Raw genomic sequence first — 20,088 nt, forward strand, 5'->3', positions numbered from 1 at the left:
TGGGCTGAGGAGGACCGTGTTTCTCGCCGGTCTTCTCAAAACAGCGAGACCAAAGCCAAAGACCCACCGCAAGCAGCAATCGTCACATTTCTTCCACAATCCGAAGACCCCACAAAACCTGTAATCAAGAGGTTCAGCTGGGAAGGAGGCGGTTCGCTGATACAAACACCAGTTGAATCAGGAAAGGAAACTCTCCCAGCAGAGCCTACAACAGCCTCACACGAGCCTGAAAAGCCTACATCCGCTGGAGAGCGAGCTGTAGAACAGGAACACCAACAAACACCTGAGGCTCTCCCTGGCATCGCTGTACACACTGATCATACTTCGACTATTACTAAGTCCGATCCTGTCGGTGATAGCGAAAAGCCGACTGAGCCTTCTCCTCATTTGGACCCTACACCGTCTGTAACCAGCCCCGCTCGGGAGGCTACGCGTTCACCGGGTCTTCATGTTGTGAATACGGAAGAAAATCCCGAAGCTGTGGACCTTCCTCCACGCTTTACTGCCGAACACGATCCGCCTCCCGCGGTTCCTGAAAAAACCACAACGCCGGAACCTGCAGAATCACAGCCAGCAACTGAGACGCACAATAAAGAAGTTCAAACTCCTGTTGCAGCGCCTGTAGCGTCCGCAGCGCAAGAATCTTCTACCAAGTCGCCAGCCACAGACAAGCCCTTGGGCGCTCGAGAGATCGCAACACTCAATTCTGCAACGGAACGGATCGATACGTACAACAAGACGCGGGAATATTGGGCAAGTGTAGACCATGGGCTGAATGATTGGCTGACAGCAACTTTGGATGCAAAGCCCGAGTTGGCAACGCAGACATTTCCAGTGCAACGAGCGCCTACGGGTTCTATTCGTCACAGACATACTGGCTCGCTTTTGTTTGGGAAACTGGGTGGGTCAAGCAGCCACGAGTCGAGTGCCGAGCAGCATAATAATGCCAGTACTGCCGCTCCTACCAACACCAGCTCTCCAACTGCCAATGCGCCTTCTGGGTCTAGTTTTGGTGGACGGATTGTGAACCAGCAAGTGCAGATGAAGGGCAAAGATCTGCTGCATACTGCCAACGTACTGGGTGGGAAGGGCATGACCAGTGCCAAGGGCTTTTTTGCGAAAGGCAAGAGTCGGTTCGGGCGCGAAAAGGCAGAGAAGTGATTTCTGTCCTGTATGGCATATACTGCAACAACTACGAGGGGCTGTCTTGTTCGACTAAGAAGCTGTGAGGGGTAACTCGATCTGGTCGCCCGGAACTTCGATATGGCGTTTTGACCTTTAACTTGGGTTCCTTACTATATATTTTTCACTCTATGACTGGTAGCCTCGTCTATATCTCCGTATCTATCTCAATGTAATCTCCCAGTCCCTACACGGTGCCTGCAGTCGTCATGAAGGTAACTAAACTTTGCGCAGAAGTTCGATTCAAATTTCAGCCTTTCTTTTTTTTCAACCGCTGAGTCCGACACCTCTACACCGACAGATATCAATTTGAGCTTGCCAACAGACTTCCAACCCAGGACACAGATAATAGTGATGATGATGATCAACCGCCGACATAGAACCATGATCCACTCGCAGCGCGTAGATACAGGTCGTGATTTGGGCATCATTTTATCTCGCTGGGTATGCCAGGCACGATTGACAATGTCGCTTGTGAATAGAAGGCACGTCGACATGACTTGTGCCGAATACGAGATGAAAGGCCGATGGTGCCAGGCCTATTTGGACGGCTCTAGTTGGGGTCAATCGGCAGAATTGATAACACAGACCAAGCATTGTCGGCAGACCTTCACGGTGGTAGTGCAGGTTTTGCAGGCAGCGAGCGTCTAGAAGGCAGCGAGATGCGGGCTGTAAATTACCGGTAGCGGTGTACTATCTCAGAGGCAGCGAGCTTGTGCGAGCCGAGCGCCGGTCTGGAGCCAAGGATGATGACGAAGGCGCACGACGCGCCCCCAGACCATTTCATGGTTCGCCAAGTCGAGCTGGGGGCTAACGAAAGCAAGTAATGCACCAATACCAACAAATTTTCATCAACAGTGCGCGCCTAGAAGACAACTGGGCCTGACTCAAAAGTCGTTGGGGAGATTACCGCTACGTACAGCTTCAGGCCCGCAGCTCGGGGCAACACGAATACATGGGGAAGCTCCGCTAAGCCCCAACCTGGCGGGGGTCTAAGCTGACACCTCGCAGACGCGCTGTACTCCCGCGTCGCCTCTTCACGCCGCCGTGCAAGAGACTACATACTAATCCGCCCGCCTCGCCATGGCACCGCCGTCGTCCTGCTGCTGCTCCGTCGCCATCCGATGCCAGTGAGCTGGGTGCGATGAATAATGAGAGTCGTCTAGCTACGTCTCTCGCCCAGGCTCCGCGCATGGTTCCAAGTCAACCCGAGACGGCAAAGGCCGCAACATGGCGTGACGACGATTCACAAAGCGCAACACCGGATGGACTTGCGCATCTTAAAAACAACATCCCCAAATCAAAACACCAAGCCTACGAGTTGCCCGCGCCCAACTCTGCCATGGCCCTTCCGGCAAAGCCTGGTGGTTCTCTCCTGTCGCAGATATCTGCCATGGTCTCCGAAGAAGCCAGCGCCCCTTATTCTCGAAATACTCCTGGAAAATCGAACCCGTCTGCTGTCCGCAGAATGCAGCCTCAATTGTCTGCCAAACAGTCAGGAGCTCCGGCCCAGGTTCCGAGGCAGAGTCCCCCGTCACATGACACTCGCGCCCCGGATGGTCAAGGCAATGATTTGGATCTTTACGCAGATTACAATGGGATTGTAAAAGACTTGCGCGATGAAATGGGCCAGCCGTTGCGAGTATCAGAAGCAAGGGTACCCAGTCCAGAACCACAGCACTCACCAATCAAACCTGAGACTGCCAATGTTCAGGCAACATGTGAATCCCAAGATGGTGAGCAGCAAAGATACAGCACAGATCGACCAATGAGCTTCATTGCTGGGCCTGCGGACCAAGATGGAAAGCCCCAAGATCAAATCAATCAGTCTGCATCTCCAGACGATATAAGAGTACGTCGGGCATTCAGGCAACGTAGAAACCATGCTGAGCAGCATCAATTATCGCAAGGAGGCGCGGTTTACTCTGAACTTCCAGCAGAACCTTTGGACACATCGTGGAATTCTGTCCAATTGCCCCCTACTCCTGGCGCACCTCCACCAAAAAATGTCTTGCGGAATGCCCAACCACTGGATCCTACACGACCAGCGAAGCTCGCATATATGGACCCGACTCACATCTCTGGCGAGATAAATTCTCAACAAAGACTACCAGGAACACCAGGTGCACATGACCAACAACCTCAGACTACTCACATTGCGAACCTCGCTTTGCATCAACCCCGGGCCAAAAGAGTTTCGCCAGTTACTCAGATCGTACCAGATTTCCCACCAGAACAAAGTAAAACCCCCAATTCCCAATCCCAAGACCTGGGGCAGGAGCAACAACAAACAGATCACACGTCTCGTCAGGATATGGAAAAGCGAAAGTCCACCAACTCAGCGCAGTCATCCGTCCACGAAGCATCGAAGCCACATGAGAAACTTTCTTCGAAAGGCAAAATTTCGTCAATATTCAAGAAATTTGGTGGAAACGGCCAGGCTTCTTCACAGCAACGGCAAAACATGGAAAACATTTCGGTTGATTCAAACTTGAATTCGGAAGGGTCAGGGCGCCTAAAACCAGCTTCGTCTTTCAAGCGTCCAAGCGTGGATCAACAGTCACAGGCCAGCCAGAAATCATCACTCTTTGACCTAAAGAAGCAGAGGAATCCCGCAGCCTTCTATAGCATCCCTTATCAACAATCGACAGCCAATGTACCTAACCACTCTAGCCAGTCGAATCAACCAGACGTTGCAAGTGGCGCCAAGCCGAAACGCAATTCGGGACTAGGTGCGATTTTTGGTAAGGATGGCCCAAGCGTTGATGGCATGGTCACAAAGTTCAAACTTTCGTCGTCGAAAGACGACAAGAAAGCGCAAAAGGCCAAAGGGGACTCTGCAAAAACTCAGGTCCGTCGTGAATGGGATCCTGTAAAGGAAGTTTACAAACCAATTCAGGTTAAACCCGCCCAACAGACGGAGTCACCCAGACCCTCGATATCCGACACCCGTCCAGAGGAGCCCTCTGCGTTTCTCCGAACGAAGCAATTGGCAGAAGAGCATCAGGCTCAGCAAAGCGGTCAGAACTCACCACAGGCTAACATACGTCCAGTGCGTACCAGCTCTCTAATGCACAACCACGGCCCGTTGTTCGACCGCTTGCGCCAAGAACTTCCTAATCCTCCGCACGGAGAATATTACTGGCCTAATGGTGAGCAAACTGAAGACAACCGAGGGGCCTATGTCGCAACTGTGGCTGCACGACAACAGTACGAGCAACTACAAATACAGCGTCAGAGGGAGCAGGCTGCGTATGGGCAAGGCGACTATAGAGATCCTTACCATGAGCAGCAGCAACAGCAACTACAACTATCTCGCCCATTGCCAGGCCAAGAAGTACATGCGCCTTGGCCGGGGCAAAACGGCGCGCCACGACCGGGCCAGAGCTACATTTCACAAAATGCTGCCTCAACAGAGCCTAGCTACGAAGCAACTCCGATACCTGCTGCATACGGTCATGTATCTGGAGCTTACGTAGCTCACTCAAACCGACAGGACCAACCCATGTACCCACCTCAACATGTTCAGCCAGTACATGCGAATCATCCCGAGACGCAGTTTGCAGATCCATGGATGCTACCCATTTCTCCACAGATATCCGCGCAATCCCAAATGTATCAGAGTACCCGGTCGCACTCAGATGACAGCAACATGCATGTGGTATCACCGATATCGCGTTCAGCTTCCTTGTACAGCTATCCACCTCAACATGGCGCTCAGCGAACTCACAAGCCAAGGATGGGTAGTATCTCAGAGGTGTCGCAGCAAGACCGTCCCTGGCATCTCAATTTTCCAGCCGGAGCTACTGAACAAGAGATTGTTAGGGCACGTCAGGGACAGTACATGCAAGCTCTTTTCAACGCTCAGCAGCAGCAACAAGCTGAACGAGCTGCCGGAACACCTTCGCCACATACCCCCCAGCACACAACACCTACAAACACAATACCACATGAACATGCGCAAGGAGGTGGATTCCGTGAGCTTTTACCTTCAGGCTCTCCACAGCCCTATGGAGCTCCACATTCGGAGTCGCCTCGTTATGAACAACCGTTGCCAACTCGTCGCCATCCAGCCTATGAGCAGCAAGTTCCGGCACGTTCTGAGCCGTCTCCACAGCCCGCAGCATACCCCCTACCTGAGTCACGCAATTCGACAAGACCCACGGGCATAGTGAATCCATCTCCCAACGTACCTTACTCACCAGCAAGAAGTGCTTTCCCTGATGGGCAGCTGTACCAGAATGATGGACAGCAATATCATCAAAATCCCTCTCCAAAAGAAGATGTGTACCAGGCGCCAGTAAACAGATCATCAGAATACGACGCACAAATACCCGATGAGGCACCACCATCATACGATGGAATTGGTGTCCCCAACGAAGGCATGGACAAGAGTCGCCCCGATGCCATTCGACCACCCAACATCAACACAAATGTAGACGGAGAACACCGCAATCAAAGACCAGAGTCCCGACCACGACAGCCATCCATCGGAATGCTGCAACATCCCCAGCCTGCCTCAATGGCTGCATCTCCCCAACGCACATTATCAGACATGGGTGCCGAATCACTGCGTCGGCAACTCCTCCAACAAGAAAACATCCAGCACATGGAACGCGTACAGCGCGAACGAGAGCGCCGTGAGGCCATCGCACGCGAAAGACAGCAACGCGAAGCAGCAAGGGCACGAGCCAGAGAGCTCGAACGCAGCGTCTCTAGCGGCGGTCAAGTTGGCAGCTTACGCAGTGTTGGCGGTAGCTTTAGTAGTGGAGGCAGCAATTGGGGGCGGACTGGTAGCCAGCATAGACAGGTGTTTGAATTACCTGCTCTTGACGATGACGAGCCTGTCATGAAGGCTACTAGTTATCCCGGCCAAGAATGGACGCCACCGATGTGGGATGGAGATTGAGAAGTCTGTTCGCTTCTTATCTCTTTCTTGCATCTTCCTGTTTTTATATACGCCTCATTACACGCTTTCCATTTTCCTTTTAATCTGACAGCTACGTACTGTATGCGACGTTATGCCTTCTCTACTTATCATGTAACCTCACACATATCACATGTTCTTTTCCTTTCCGAGTTGCGCAAGTCTGTCTAACTCCTGATACCACTGTTTCTTCCTTCCTTAGGTTCTCGTGTATAATCTTTGACTCTGGTTCTCTGTTTATCATTTCTAGTGTCTTGTTTTTTTCTATGTCACTCTTACAACAATATCTCATTTACATTTCGGTCTTCTGGTTTTACTATAACACTCGGAGCCTGGAGTGTATCTCTTGAGTAATGGTATTCATGCGCTTGTGTTGGCGAGTGCAGCCTTGGACTCTCAATATACTAAATGTATGTCATGGGTTAATCATGCCCAAATACCATACTGACATGCCGCGAGTTGTGCCGAAAATAGTGACACGCTGCTTTGAATACTTGCTTCTCTGGTCGCCTCCTGCTATGACCGCTAACTGTTCCAGTTCTGATTGGGGTCTTACTGATGACGATCCAGATTCACGCCAACGTCCTAACGACAACGAACATCAATCTCTCCACCCAAATAATTCAATACATCCAAAGCCCCATCTACAAAAACCGCACATGAAACTAATCCCGTCCCCTGAGTAACACACACCAAGCAATCCAACCAACGTGTCACCAACCTATCACCTCCCAATCGCTCCAACCCGTCCCCAGCCCAATCCCGCCACCCAAACCATCCTACTCGCGTCATACGTAACATCCCCCCCCCCCTCCTCCGGTACCACGACACCTGTCAAATCCTAGCGTGAGCCGTTGAAAAGAAAGAAAAATAAGGCAGCTTCGATACATATGGTCTCCCTTGTATACGTCCGCGCTGCATGTATCCAGCTTTTCCACCCCCGAAGCCGCGGTTTCATCGGCGGAAAGGTACAGTTTGGGAGGGTGGAGGTGCAGAAGAGGGTGCATGTCCGTTTGGGGTGTCAATGGCAGGACAGCGTGTTGTATCGTGTCTTTTGTTTCTTCGTTTAATGTTGCCGGATTTGCTGCTAGTAGTACGTAGATGCTGCGCTTCCGACTTAGGCATACGCGCTCAACGTCTCTATGTGTGTGTGTGTGTGACACAAATCAACGGAGGGAGGAATGAGAAAAGTATCGACCCGGGCCCTCCCTTTCCGTTCCGATTTTCCTTTTTTGGTCAGCCTGACTACAGCAGGAATTTGTAAAGAAAATTACTGTTGTACTGCCATGTCATCGTCGGGAGCGATACCGCGACACCACTGACGACATGGTAAATCCAGCATCCTTAACTATATCTAACTCTCCCTATGCATAGTATCCTTGCCTCCAGATAACCAGCGCCCTGTACCACTACAAACCATGCCCACCCTTTTGTTCCCTCCTATCCCTCCTCCCAGCATCCCCCCCTCCACCTCGACCTCGACCAGCTCCTCTCCAGAAAAGGCAAAAAACCCAGCAAGTCTCGACGCCCTCCTCACCGTCCTCGGCTCCATGCTAATCTTCTACGCCTCCTTCGGCCTCATGAGCAGCTTCGGCTTCTTCCAAGACTACTATTCGCGCTCCTTCCTCGCTTCAAGCCCTTCCTCAAGCATAGCTTTTATAGGGACCCTGCAGATGGGGTTGACGAATGCCATGGGAGCGCTGTCGGGGGCGCTTTGTGATCGGTTTGGTGTAAAGGTACGCTTTCGTTTATTACCCCCCCTCCTTCCATTTCGCGTGTGCTCGTCGGTTGTTCTTTGATAAAGAATGGAAGCTGAAATGGAAGGGCGATACAGTGGTTACTTCTAGGTTCCGGGTTCGGAATTACAGTGGCGTTATTGATGCTTTCGTTCGTCCAACCTGGACAATTCTGGCTTGTGTTTCTGATACAAGGGTTTTTGATGGGTTTGTCGATTTCGTTTGGAGTGCAGCCTGCACTTACGGTTGTAGGGCAGCATTTTAAAGAGCACAGGGGGTTGACGTTGGGGGTTGTGTCGATGGGGTCGGCGGTTGGGGGGATTGGGTTTCCGGTTATGCTGGGCCAGGTGATGCCTAGATGGGGGTTTGGCGGTGCGCTGAGGTTGGCGGCTGCGAAGGTTGTGTGGGTGCAAAGACTGGTTCTTGTGAGAAAGGGGTGGAAGGCTGACATGGTGTAGGGTTTGTTACTCGATTGCGCTGTGCTTGTGCACTAGCAAGCCTGTTCGCAGTTCGAACTGCAAGGATCGCACTTTTCGTGTGGACTTTGGTGGGTTTTTGGATCCTCGGTATGCGGTTCTCTGCGTAGGGACGTGGTTTGCTATCCTCGGTCTTTGGCTTCCTGCCTATTATGTCAGTGAGTAGTTCTGCCCCAAAAAGACATGCCTTCATGTTTGTTAACAATGTCTTAGAAACTTACGCTGATAATATACACCCTGGGAACAATGTTAGTAAATATTTCCTTTGTATGATGAACGGCTGCAGCATGCTCGGTGGAACATTGTCAGTCCCACGCACTACCCCGTACCAGACATCCTTCCTAACATCGATACAGGGGCGGTCTCCTAGGCGACCGCATAGGCCGATTCAATCTCCTCTGGCCCGTCACATTCCTCTCAGGTTGCCTCTGCCTCTTCCTCTGGCTCCTAAGCACCAACCTCTCCACGCTAATCTTCTTCGTCTGCGCATACGGCTTCTTTTCCAGCAGTGTAAACACACTCCCGACCTCGATCATCGGACAAATTACTCCAGACGACAAGTTTGGCGCGAGGACCGGAGCGTTCTACAGCGTCATCACCATCTCGAGTCTTATTGGGACGCCGATCGGCGGCGCACTTATTGTAGACGAGCATGTTAGGGAGGGGTATCGGTGGTTGATTTTGTTCTCGGTAAACATATTATTATTCTGAATTAGGCGCATGATTGATGCAAGTAGCTAATATACAAATAGGGAACTGCACTCATTGTCGGATCCATATTTATGCTCGGCAGCCGTATGCTGCATGGCAAGGACTCGCGCAGGAGACGAGAACTGGAGATATCCTAGTGCTCAACACCTAAAACCTCAGACCGTGTCTGGATACAAGACCTTCCTGCACCTGACCTTGCACCGGCATTTCGGTGGCCAAAAGGCATCTTGTATGATAGACCACTCAAGCTCTTCTGCCTCCTCTTCTTGTACACCAGGAATGATACTTTGTTCAAGCTCAACACCGCCCCCATCCTCCCTGTACAGCTCCTCGAGTTCCTCTACCGTGAATCTCATCTTCTTCCTCTCCTCATCCCTCAGCTTACAAAAGCTCTCCTTCTCCACCTCATCCATAAACCCATACACAGTGACGTTCTCATATGTAGCCAACGCCTCCGCAGCTTTTTCATAAACAATACGATGTAGTATCCTCGGGCAATTGAATGGGTCCCCATAAAACAGCCGAGGACCCTGCTGGTGCGGTCCATCAGCCAGATATCCCCTCGCATTTGGCAACTGGATGCGAATCTCATTCAGACAAGGTAGTTGGCCAAAGATCCCGTAATCGAGGCGAAACTGCTGGAAATACTGTGCAAACGAGCCTATCGTGACCTTGAAGAAGTGCATCGAGTCAAGGAAAGAGAGCTGCAGGTTGATCTTGCGGATCGCGTGGCGCAAAGTCGCGTATCGGGATAGGTGAGGGTAGATGCGAGGATAGTGGTTGTACGTCTCTGCTAGCTGCCATGTCTTGTCGGTCGACGGAAGATGCCCCGGCTCCAGCATCTGGAAGCATTTCCCCAAGCGCCGCATACAGTCTTTGAAGGCGCGGTGACCTTTGACGTCTATGCATAGTCCTTTGCCATACTGCAAGTCACTGCTGCCTACGAAGCACAAGCGCAGGCATATCGCGCGGACTTGGTGGGACACACCGAGCAAGGGCGTCCACGCTCCAAACTGAGCAGTGACTTCTGGCGCGCCTTTGATAGGTCTTCTGGACAGAGCACGTGGATGAGATTGGTGCATACAGAAGCAAATGATGCGTTCTTTGAGCTCGGTGGGTAGACCAGACCAGTTGAAGGTTTCGCCGTTCGTCTTCCACCACTGGAACATGACTTGGTCGCCGACTGGTATTTCGCTGAAGGTAGGGAACGTCTTCTCCAAGAAACTTTCCAGAGGGATGTACCTCCCTATTTTCTTCATATATACCTCAACTTCGTCGGTAACACGCCGGGTACCTTTCCGATACCAGCTCTTAAGACGACAAGCGGTGAATACGGGTCTGTCACTGAAGTTGTAGAAGCCGACCCACAAAGCAAAGTTCGCGAGCTTTTCTGAGCGTTCCAAATGCTGTGACTGAGACTGGGCCACTTCAATTGGGATACTGAAGCGGGTGGCTGACGTTATTCTGTACTTGTGTACTGCTGTACGAACATCCTGGAGGAATGGGTGGCTTTCCCGTGGACTAACCTGCCAGTCATTGGGCGTGAAGCTTATGTTGACGTTGACCCTCATGTTTGTATGACGGGTAAGCGGTCTTGGTCGTCGGGGATGGTTTGATCTGCTCATAATGAGATCCCTGTGAACTCGGATCTCTTGGGTGTGGCTTGAACGCTGGTTGAGGCCTGTGATCGTAATCAGCATTGCAGAGGCAGGCTCAAAGTGAGAGAATAGCTATTTGTGACAGTAGTCTTGGGAATGTGCGTGAAGCAACAACTATGAGTCTTAAACAAGTTTAGTGTCACAGAAATCTCTGGGCGGTGAATATGAATGAGCTGACACATGTGAAGCAACGAACGGAGCGAGCACTATGCAGCAAGTCTCTTACCTACTCACACCTGCCTAAAAAGTTTCTGCCTTGTGCTCTCACCAGTCTTGTCTCACTTATTACTCCACTGTGTAAAATGCACAACCCTGACTCTAAAGCCCAATTAATATCATCGTTACACATACAGCCAAAGTAGACGCACAGATCATAAAATCATCAATCGTCCCATTTCATCATCCTGTCTTCTATCAGCAATTGTAAGACATCATTAATAGCAACATTCGCCATGGAGCCCCCAGGTCCAGATAATTGCTCGTCCATGGACATATTCAAGTCCCTCGTCCAATCTGGGTATCAATGTCTCATCTCTTCCAAGCCTACATCCTTGCCTTCCTCTTGCCCGTCCTTTGTCTTTGATTTTTTTTTAGCGAAAGCCATGCATCACCTCACCACACATCATCAGCCTCAACCTCCCACTTTTCACCATCAGCCCTCACACACTCCCGATTCTTATCCCGACTGCAACTCTTTCTCATATCCAGAGCATCCTCGCCATCATTGTAGTACGCCTTGACCACACGATAAACACTATAGCCCATCTTACGGTATAGTTCTTTTGCAATTTCATTCGACGCGCGCACGAACAAATCGACAAACCATGCATCTGCAGCGTCAGAGGATCGCTCGAGCGCAGATGAGAGGGCAGTTGCGTGGCCAAGGCGTCGGGCGCTAGGGGCGACAGTCAGGGCGGTGATGTGGCCGTGCCATGGGAGATAGTTGGGGTATTCGACGCCCGTGGTCGAGGGCTTGTAGGGGCTTATTGGGGGTGCGAAAGGCGATGATTCGAGTTTGCCTAAGACTGTTTGATATTCTAGTCATTCCATGTCCGTATTCATGTCAGAATCCGTAAAACGTACTATATCCCTCAATTTGACCATCCATGCCTTCGATAATCTGACACAACTCGGGCCATCTGGTCAGGTACTCGAGGTAAAAACCAATGTTGTATGTTTCAGTCAGGTGATCAAGATTCGTTGAGGATATGCGCAGCAAGTCGTCTGGCCGCATTGGCCGTATGGTCGACATTGTGCTGTACTAGATGAATGTGGTGAGTAGGTGGAGAAGTGAGAGATGGGATGTATTGTTTGGAGGGACAAACGGCACTCCCGCGGGGAAGCCTCGCTTAAACTACATGCATGCACGCATCCCTCCCTTGCATGCTTCGCGCAGGAGCACCTCAAAGCATATCGAACAAAACACTCTTGGACCTAGACAAGCAAGATAATTCATCAACTGAACGCTCAAATTATTCTACAAAGGAAAAAAGGGTATCCAGCAGAACAACAACAACAACAACAACAACAACACTCTCGTAAATGGCTTCCAAAACATTCAATGCCTCCTATGCGCGCTCAATGCAAATTCAAGTATCCCTCCGTTTCCTATGCGTATTCCAAGTTCAATTTCATCAGTTCTGTCTCGCGCTGCTGTTGTTTCCAGCGTGTATTAGAATGTGCGATTCGTGTTGCTTTGTTTTCCTCTCAAGAAATGATGGAGTCAACCCTATTAGATGCGGAACGAGTCAACACTGGCTGCACCATTGGTGTAGTCCTTGACCGATGATGCTCCTGAGCGCATCGCACGCTGCTCATAACTCAGTGGGCTTTGCGCCCTGTGAGGGCTCGTTGGTCCACGCAAGTTATCCATAGCGGAAACACGAGCTACACCGTTACCACGACCATTGCCAAAAGGCGAACCTCCACGGGAGGGGTAGATGTTGTCTTCGGAATAATCGCTGAGTCGTGTATTGGCGCGTGGTTGTGTGGAGGCAGCAAGGGAATTGTTACGGATGTCCGAAGGAATTGGCGGTGCCTGACGGAAACGACGATTTGAATACGCCTGGTCCTTCTCATCGACCAGCACTACCATCCACACGCCTACAGATCCATTCTGACCGAGGAGAGGAGTGCAGTGAATCCAGCGAGGTCGGCCCTCATCCGTTGCGTCTTCCAGATCCTCGACTGGGTGCGGTAACCAGCGGATCTTTGCAGTGACGCCGCGCGAGCCATCTGCGAGCGCACCACCGAGCGAAGCACGAACACGGTTACTACCACCAATTCGGTCAAGGAAACGAGATTGAAGTATCCCAGGGACGCGAAGTGAAGGAGATGTGAAAAGAATGCGTAGAGATGGCGCAGGACGGACGATAAGATACTGGTTCGTCTGTTAGACTTTCCAAAATCACTTGCAAAAGACCATGTTAAACTTACATGTTTGTACGGACCAGTAAGGCGTCCGTCAGGTGAAGGGGCTGACTTATCTGGCCCATCAAGATCAAAAGTCGATCGATCCTGAATGAGCACTCTAGGCTTGTGCTGCATAGTGGCGTCATCCTTTTCCTCCAAATGCTCTCTGTGCATGTTGCCACCAAATCTGCGTGCCGTGTCCAACTCAGTGTTGTTGAACATCTCACACAATGCCTGGAACTCGTCTTTGGGCTCGTCCTTTTCGATCACACCTTCTTCCTGGTCAACCATACGGCGGAACGCATCGAGTTCGGTACCGTCTTTCACAAGACCAGTCACGTCGATTTGCGCGCCGATAAAATAACGAACGGTTCCGCGTGAATCACACAAAGGTGCTGTCATCAAAAGGTTCATAAACGGAGACCCGTCACGACGGCTGATTACTTTTAGTCAAAAGCCAGTTAGACTCAAACGATAGGTGCTACTTACTAGTTCAGAAAGACTTCACTATGATCTTTGCCTTCACGAATGGAGGCTCCGAAACGGGCGACGCTGTTACGGTTGGTTTTGGGGCCTTGGAGGAACCGACAGTTGCGGCCAATAGCGTAGTTTACGCCATACTGGGTTGTGCGATGGAATTCTAATCTCCAGTTAGTGGCGCCCATGTTACATGCCAGATACACGGACCTTCAGACGCAAATATGATTGGGTTGTCAGCCCTCGAAGGGTCTGTCAAACAGAAAACCTCTGCCAAACCCTCACTAGCTTCACGCAGCATTGGAGGGAGGTTGCCAGTAACTCTCTTCGCAATACTAGAGCTTGCAACTTGAGCAAATACATGCGTGATGAATGCTGGCAAATCGTCACGAACTAAAATATCAAAAGCCTGCTTGGCCTTCTCCTCGAGACTTGCGTTGACTGTTGTTCGCGCCCCAGTCTCGGTAAAACCCAAGCCATTGATGGGTTCTAGCGCTTCAGCGACAGCATTTGCATAGTTGATAGCTCGTAGCGCTTTTAGTGCATCTAGGTAGTACACCAATGTAGGGACTGACTTGGGTCGATAGGCGCTAAGGAATGTCGTAAATCGAAGCAAGGATGAAGTGTCGGCGAAGATGGCCTCCAAATGCTCTTTCGAGAACAGCTGGTCGGATCTGGTCTCGAGTGAGAAGATGGGGCGTCCACTTTCCACTGGTGCTGAAATCAGATCGAAGGAATGCGGGTCATCTTCCATCAAGGGAGAAAGTCTGTCGCCCTCATCCAGCGTCCCACCCTTTTGCTGCAACGGCCCAAGCTGCTGCGTCGTAAAGGAAGGTGCCGCAGACTCATACGAGATTACCGAATCGACTGAACTTCGCATCTTTGGTGGCTCAGAATCCATTGCTTGGGGTGTTTGAAAGTATCCAGACAATCGATTAGTGCCAGGCGTTTGAGGGTTGCCTGGTGTTTGGGGATTCCCGGGTGTTTGAGGATTTCTAGGTGTTTGAGGGTTCTTCGGCGTCTGTGAACGCTTTGGAGTAGCCGCTGGCGTACGTGAATAACTATGAGCACGCGACCGGTTCCTTTCTGGAGTCGCAGGCCAGATGGGTGAAGTTGGCTCTTGACTTAGTCGCCTTTGCAGCTCAACGCGATGTTGTTGGGCTTGGGGAGTGCTCGAACTATTCAATCATAAGCAAGAAGGAAAAGGAAGTATGAGATACAAGGAGGGAGCGTACCTAGTTCGAAAGGGAATATGAATCTCGCGTCTTGCAAACTCTACTTGTGGTGCCGGAGCAAAGTCATCATCCTCCGAGTGCCAACTTCCTCGATGCCCGGGATCGTCCAAGCTAATAACGGGTGAAAGAGGGGCACTCGTTCTATTAGGCTCAGCGCCATCTTGCATGGTTGCAAAGTCTAGGACCAGCGGTTCATTAAAGGCACCGCCACTACCGTCGGCTTTGGTCAGCGCGTCCGCGTCGGGGGCCATGACGCTATCGACATAAGCTGGGGCCAGCTCGCTAGGACTCCCTTTTCGGGCAGAAGTGGGTGTTGAGGCTGAGGTCCTGGAAGCGTCAGAGGATCTCTTTTGGGAGAACATTCCGTGCGCAGATCGGATCTTGTTCTTGAACATGGGCATCGCGATAGCGAAGGGGTTGCAGCGGCCCAGTAGCTTTGAAAATGGAAAAGTGCCAACTTTTGAGACCTGCAGATCGAGAGCTGGGCGTGCAGTGCAGAAAGAGGTGCACACCCATGACGAGAGGAGGGTCTATGTAATGTAAACATACCAGGTAGACTGACACGTCGGGTGGGCCCTTGGGTTTGAGACAACGGGGCAACTAGTCTCGTGCTGGTAGGGACTGGACCCGCCGACGTACCCTTCGAATGCAGCAAAGATTGGTCAAGATTGGTAGACTATCGTTCAAAGTGATGGATGCCGCGTGGCCAAGTAACGTGGGCTAATGCAAGGCACCCTCCTCGCGGTGTAGTCCCGGCAAATCGACCTTTTGCTGGGGAAAGGCAAAGAATTCATTGTCGTCGAGGAGGTCAAATACTGCCGAGCAATAAGGCAGGGGTTGCGAGAAGCTAGGCTTTCTACCAATCAGCGGCATGGGGAGCCGAAGTTTCTAGCGAGACGGTGAGTTGTTCTCCAGACCGTTCATTGTATTGCAAACACGTTGGCAGGTCCGGGCCGTTGGAACAGCTGGTCAAATAGAGGTGAACTTTTACATCAAACTCAAGCTGCATGTCGCGCGCGGCTAGCAGCGCACTTCGTTTTCCCTGTCGATCACTTGCAAATCCCGCTCGTGGGCTGCCGCCCTCAACAAGATACAGTAGACGCGTCCTGATCGCGATCATCTTGAACTTGGATGACATTTGCGATTGTGCGTGACCCTGATGCGGTGTGTACATATGTCGTAGCCCTAGACCTCTGTAAGCATCGTAAAAGGCGGCCGGCATTCCGGTCTAGCTGGGAGCGGTGGAGATGTGCAAGTTCAAATATTAACTGCGCTGGCCGAATTACTTCTCTCGGTCAACGACCGGGGGATGTGCGTGTGGACCTCTTGCGGTGCCATTCCGTGCCAACTGTCAATGTCGCCGGTGTATGCTTCCGCGCTAGGGGAACAGGTAGAGGCTCCAGGTTGGCTAAAACTTTTGCTCCACCCCAAGAAACACTTGGAGAACCCGTCTGTCTAGCGCTTCGCTGACGCCGTAGCAATTGATAGTTCATGAGGTCGCATTCGCATCCTGAAGTCTGTCGTCCATTGGCAACACTGTTAAACTGGTTTGTCTGACTCGGCAACACTCGATCCGGATGCATGTGCATTACTCGGGACTCTAACAGGCTCGAAGATCCCCCCTTGCAGAAGTAAGTAAAGGGCATGACTGGTATCATGGGGGCCAGGGGCACGGACGACCCAGGGTGCACTGGTGTTGCGCAGCGCAGCAGCGGCCAAATGGTACGTTTGGTTCAGCTGCACTACTGCAACCGAGTCAACGCCGTTGGTATACATGACGTAGAGACATCTGGATAGGGCTGTGGGGCGTGGATAGCTGTGAGAAGGGCTTGCGATGCCGAGATGCAGGGCACTATTTTCCGATGCTGATGGAGTGCTTTCTTTTTCTGCGTTGCTGCCCGAGTCAAGGAAGGTGGCAGTGGTTTGCTTTGCTGCGCTGCCATCATAGTGTGCGGTCCACGATCTGCGGTTGCCTTACGTAGCACGTGGATGGCTTCCTTCTTACTGCACGCCCGGCGTCCAACTCAGCCGGCCACCACGGCCTAGCACCAACCATCACCACGCCTCTGGTTGGGAAAAGTCAAATCACAAAGAGCAACTTTGCTGACGGAACAGATTATCCCCTCGCCACCTCCGCCGCCACCGCCATGTAGCATAACTAGTCAAGGCCAGGCCAGACCTTGTATCTATTCTGAAGATATCAATCACGGTTAGACAATCTCGGAACACAACCCAGCCAATCAGACCACCACAGGGCCTAGATGCCCCCGAAGACCACCATCATCATACGAATGCGCTCGACGGCTGGACACCTCACGTCATTGACGCTACCATCCCGCACCCACAGCGGTCGTAACCGATAAAGTTCAGTTCCAAGCTCAAGTCATGGAGTGGGATTCGGCCACTGCGGTTCCAGCTGAGTGTCTGGACCCTTCCCCTTTTAGGCACATGCAAGAGAACATGTCGATAAACCAGGGGACCCACCTGATCGTGGAGTCGATGGCCAACACTTTTCTCTTCATCGTCGCTCTCTTGTCATGAGGACATGCCTGCACAAGAAGCAGTGGTCTTCAGGTTTGTCCAACAGACCCGAAATGAAACCGGCCTGAGATTATCAAAATACGCCCATCCGGTATAACGCTTCAGCGAAGAAATTTCGACAGTTCCACCGGAGTGATTTTTAATAGAAAAGAAAGCAAAAGGTACCGTACGTATATGCATAGATGAAACTTAGTCAGGGCAATACGAACGCGGTTGGCATTGCAGCCATACATGCCGGCCTTTCTCGGCACCTGAGACGCATTTCTCCCGTTTGAACGAGCAAGAGCACGGAAGGTACTTGTCACAATTGCGGCAGCTTCCCCGAAGCCCATTCACATCAAACTAGTCAGCCTACATCTGCTGAATAACAAGCATCACACCCCACATGAAGTCGCGTGCGCCACCCCGGCTCAAAATTCCGAGTAATCATTCCAATTGCGGAGCAACCTCACCAGCTCTGGACAAACACCCGCTCACCCATGTGTCGATTGTCAAAGTGTAAAACCCCCCCTGCAGTATCACAATGCGCAACCTGCAGCACGACATTCTTGCCCAAGTCGCAGTCAGGCCAACCGTGTGCTCTTTTCCTCTTTTGACCGCCTCATGCACAGGTGGCTACCGCGAGCAAGTATCCGTCTTTGCAGGCAGAAGCGACGATAAATGTCAGTACGCATGAATATACACATCTTATGCGTCCACCCGCCTGTGGCACTATTGGAAACTCTAAATCCTTTGCAGAATGAGGCTCGCTTGTCAGATTGTCCCACAGTCCAGACAATGTACTGAGTGGAGTTGAGAAGTAAAGGCACGGACACACAACTCACCGTGGAACCAAAGTGGGCTATGATGAGCAGTCTGTGCGGATAACAAGACGCCAGAGCAAGATTGATGGGGAAAAGGGATATCAGAGCGTCGAGCATTATGTGAACTGCCCGTTCTAGCTCTGGAGGTTTGAAAGACGTTGTTTGACACGGAGCAATTGAGCATATTGCAGATCACCAGTGTCGCCTGTCACCGTTCAATACCACGTGGGTCGTGTTAGTTGGAAGACCTCCAAGTTGTGACGCTGCGAGAGCAAGTAGAATTGCCCACATGACACAGGAAAGGACAGATGCAGGTTGAAACTGACAAACTACACTAATATGGAAAAAACTTTGGCATTGGCAAATTGTCGACAAGAACAAACTTTTGGCTACAACTGTATCCCTGAGCGTAGTGAATCGAGGTAAGCACTAGAGAAAACAAGTGGTTAGACAGCACCAGAGAACCGGGACAGTTTGGAGGATGCCAAGAGGAAAACTGCAAGATTCTCTAACCGACATACACAGTATATGTAGGTCGCTCTGATTGTTTAGTTGTAGGTGGTTGCCTATTATCGTGTGCCTCCTTCACGCTCCTCGGCCAAATTAGGCCGGGCGTAGGATAAAGTTAAGGAGAGACTGGGCCGGCCATATCTTCCTTCGTCCGTCACAAACACGACTCAAGTATCAAGAATCGTCTGCATCATCACCATGATCATCGAGAATACAAAACAGGACGCTCGTCAGAGACGCTGATGTGGCCCAAGCGTAGATGATTTGGATAAGACCAGTAGACACTGGAGGGTATTCATAACTCGACAACAACAAACGCACTCCAAAAGACGTCAGAAATGCAACAACACGGCAAGGACTGGAACTGGGATTGAAGGATGATGTCTATTGGCGTGAGGGGTCACTCAAAGCCATGTTGGCACACCACTATATCTGCATCGTGATATCGTCGCTTTCCATGCGTATGAAAGTGCAGAAGAGAGAATAATCGAAAAGTCCGAGAAACCACGCCGTTGACAATCCGTGTCCCATGTTGCCAGCCCACAAATCCGAACCACCTCTGCAACGTTTAGATGTAGGTCTCGTAAGGTACGGGTGTGATGTTCTCTGGCTTGTTGTCCTTGAGGCTGACGACGCGCTCGCCGCGGGGCATGGCGGGCTGGCGCTTCATCTGCTGGGGCTCGCCAGTCTCCTTGGCCTTTTGTTGCTTGGCGAAGTTGAGCTTGACGCGCTTAAGGAAGTCCTCTCGTGAGCGCGAGTGGCGGACGTGCTCGATGCGGACGTTGATGCGCTTCTCCATGTATCGGTTGCCGACCTGCTTCTGGAGGATGACACCGACCGCTGACTTGGTGACGTTGTAGACGATACCAGTCTTGCCGTGGTAGACCTTGTAGGGCATACCCTTCTGGACCGCACCTGCGCAAATTCATAAGTCCTCCGTCTCCAATTGCTCTCGCTGGGTTTCAGGGGGGCTTCGTACCGTTGGCTACGACATCGACGATATCACCGACCTTGTACTGCTTGAGGTAGGTCGAGAGAGGGATCATACCCTTCTTCTTGAAGTCCCTCGAGAATCTAGCCCAGCGTCAGTCCATCTTGCCGTTGTCGTCGTCGCCATCGCCCTGCGACTTGAGATATTTTTTCGGGATAAAACGTACGCATAGCGCGTACCCGCGCGAAGACCGGCTGCGTGACCCATTGTGTTTGTGTTGGGGGTGGTTGTGTGTGCGGCAAGCTGAGGTTCGAAAGTTCAACGATTGTATTTTTGCAAGCCTGTGTGGGAAGCGGTTGCCGCAAATGCCAAGCGTCCGTGCGCATCGCTAGCCTGGCCTGTCGACCATCAACACCAATGTTGGACATGTATGTGGAAGAACTGAAGAACATATATTGATTGAGACTTTTTTCTCTACCTAGAGCAGAT

At 51.4% G+C, this 20,088-nt stretch overlaps 6 protein-coding genes across 6 annotated transcripts; 2 read left to right on the top strand and 4 right to left on the bottom strand.

The window, feature by feature from the left end:
* Positions 1-2,326: 2,326 nt before the first annotated feature.
* COCVIDRAFT_112333 (hypothetical protein) lies at positions 2,327-6,091 on the top strand (the record flags this gene model as incomplete). The annotated part of the gene is made up of 2 exons (XM_014696157.1): positions 2,327-4,033; positions 4,082-6,091. The coding sequence occupies 2 exons, from the start codon at positions 2,327-2,329 to the stop codon at positions 6,089-6,091; spliced, it is 3,717 nt and encodes a 1,238-aa protein (XP_014551643.1).
* A 1,436-nt stretch (positions 6,092-7,527) lies between these two features.
* COCVIDRAFT_112393 (hypothetical protein) lies at positions 7,528-9,169 on the top strand (the record flags this gene model as incomplete). Its single annotated transcript, XM_014696158.1, has 6 exons — positions 7,528-7,845; positions 7,944-8,248; positions 8,304-8,479; positions 8,535-8,625; positions 8,678-9,011; positions 9,074-9,169. 6 exons carry the CDS (start codon positions 7,528-7,530, stop codon positions 9,167-9,169), a joined length of 1,320 nt encoding a protein of 439 aa, XP_014551644.1.
* An 18-nt stretch (positions 9,170-9,187) lies between these two features.
* COCVIDRAFT_112382 (hypothetical protein) lies at positions 9,188-10,603 on the bottom strand (the record flags this gene model as incomplete). The annotated part of the gene is made up of 1 exon (XM_014696159.1): positions 9,188-10,603. One exon carries the CDS (start codon positions 10,601-10,603, stop codon positions 9,188-9,190), a length of 1,416 nt encoding a protein of 471 aa, XP_014551645.1.
* Positions 10,604-11,302: 699 nt separating this feature from the next.
* COCVIDRAFT_42083 (hypothetical protein) lies at positions 11,303-11,942 on the bottom strand (the record flags this gene model as incomplete). Its single annotated transcript, XM_014696160.1, has 2 exons — positions 11,303-11,715; positions 11,774-11,942. 2 exons carry the CDS (start codon positions 11,940-11,942, stop codon positions 11,303-11,305), a joined length of 582 nt encoding a protein of 193 aa, XP_014551646.1.
* A 480-nt stretch (positions 11,943-12,422) lies between these two features.
* Positions 12,423-15,065, bottom strand: COCVIDRAFT_112384 (hypothetical protein; the record flags this gene model as incomplete). Its single annotated transcript, XM_014696161.1, has 5 exons — positions 12,423-13,070; positions 13,127-13,538; positions 13,592-13,742; positions 13,790-14,757; positions 14,815-15,065. 5 exons carry the CDS (start codon positions 15,063-15,065, stop codon positions 12,423-12,425), a joined length of 2,430 nt encoding a protein of 809 aa, XP_014551647.1.
* Positions 15,066-19,236: 4,171 nt separating this feature from the next.
* Positions 19,237-19,866, bottom strand: COCVIDRAFT_112348 (hypothetical protein; the record flags this gene model as incomplete). Its single annotated transcript, XM_014696162.1, has 3 exons — positions 19,237-19,583; positions 19,648-19,742; positions 19,826-19,866. 3 exons carry the CDS (start codon positions 19,864-19,866, stop codon positions 19,237-19,239), a joined length of 483 nt encoding a protein of 160 aa, XP_014551648.1.
* Between the last annotated feature and the right edge of the window lie 222 nt (positions 19,867-20,088).

This window comes from Bipolaris victoriae, assembly GCF_000527765.1.
Source record: "Bipolaris victoriae FI3 unplaced genomic scaffold scaffold_132, whole genome shotgun sequence".
NCBI lineage: Eukaryota > Fungi > Ascomycota > Dothideomycetes > Pleosporales > Pleosporaceae > Bipolaris > Bipolaris victoriae.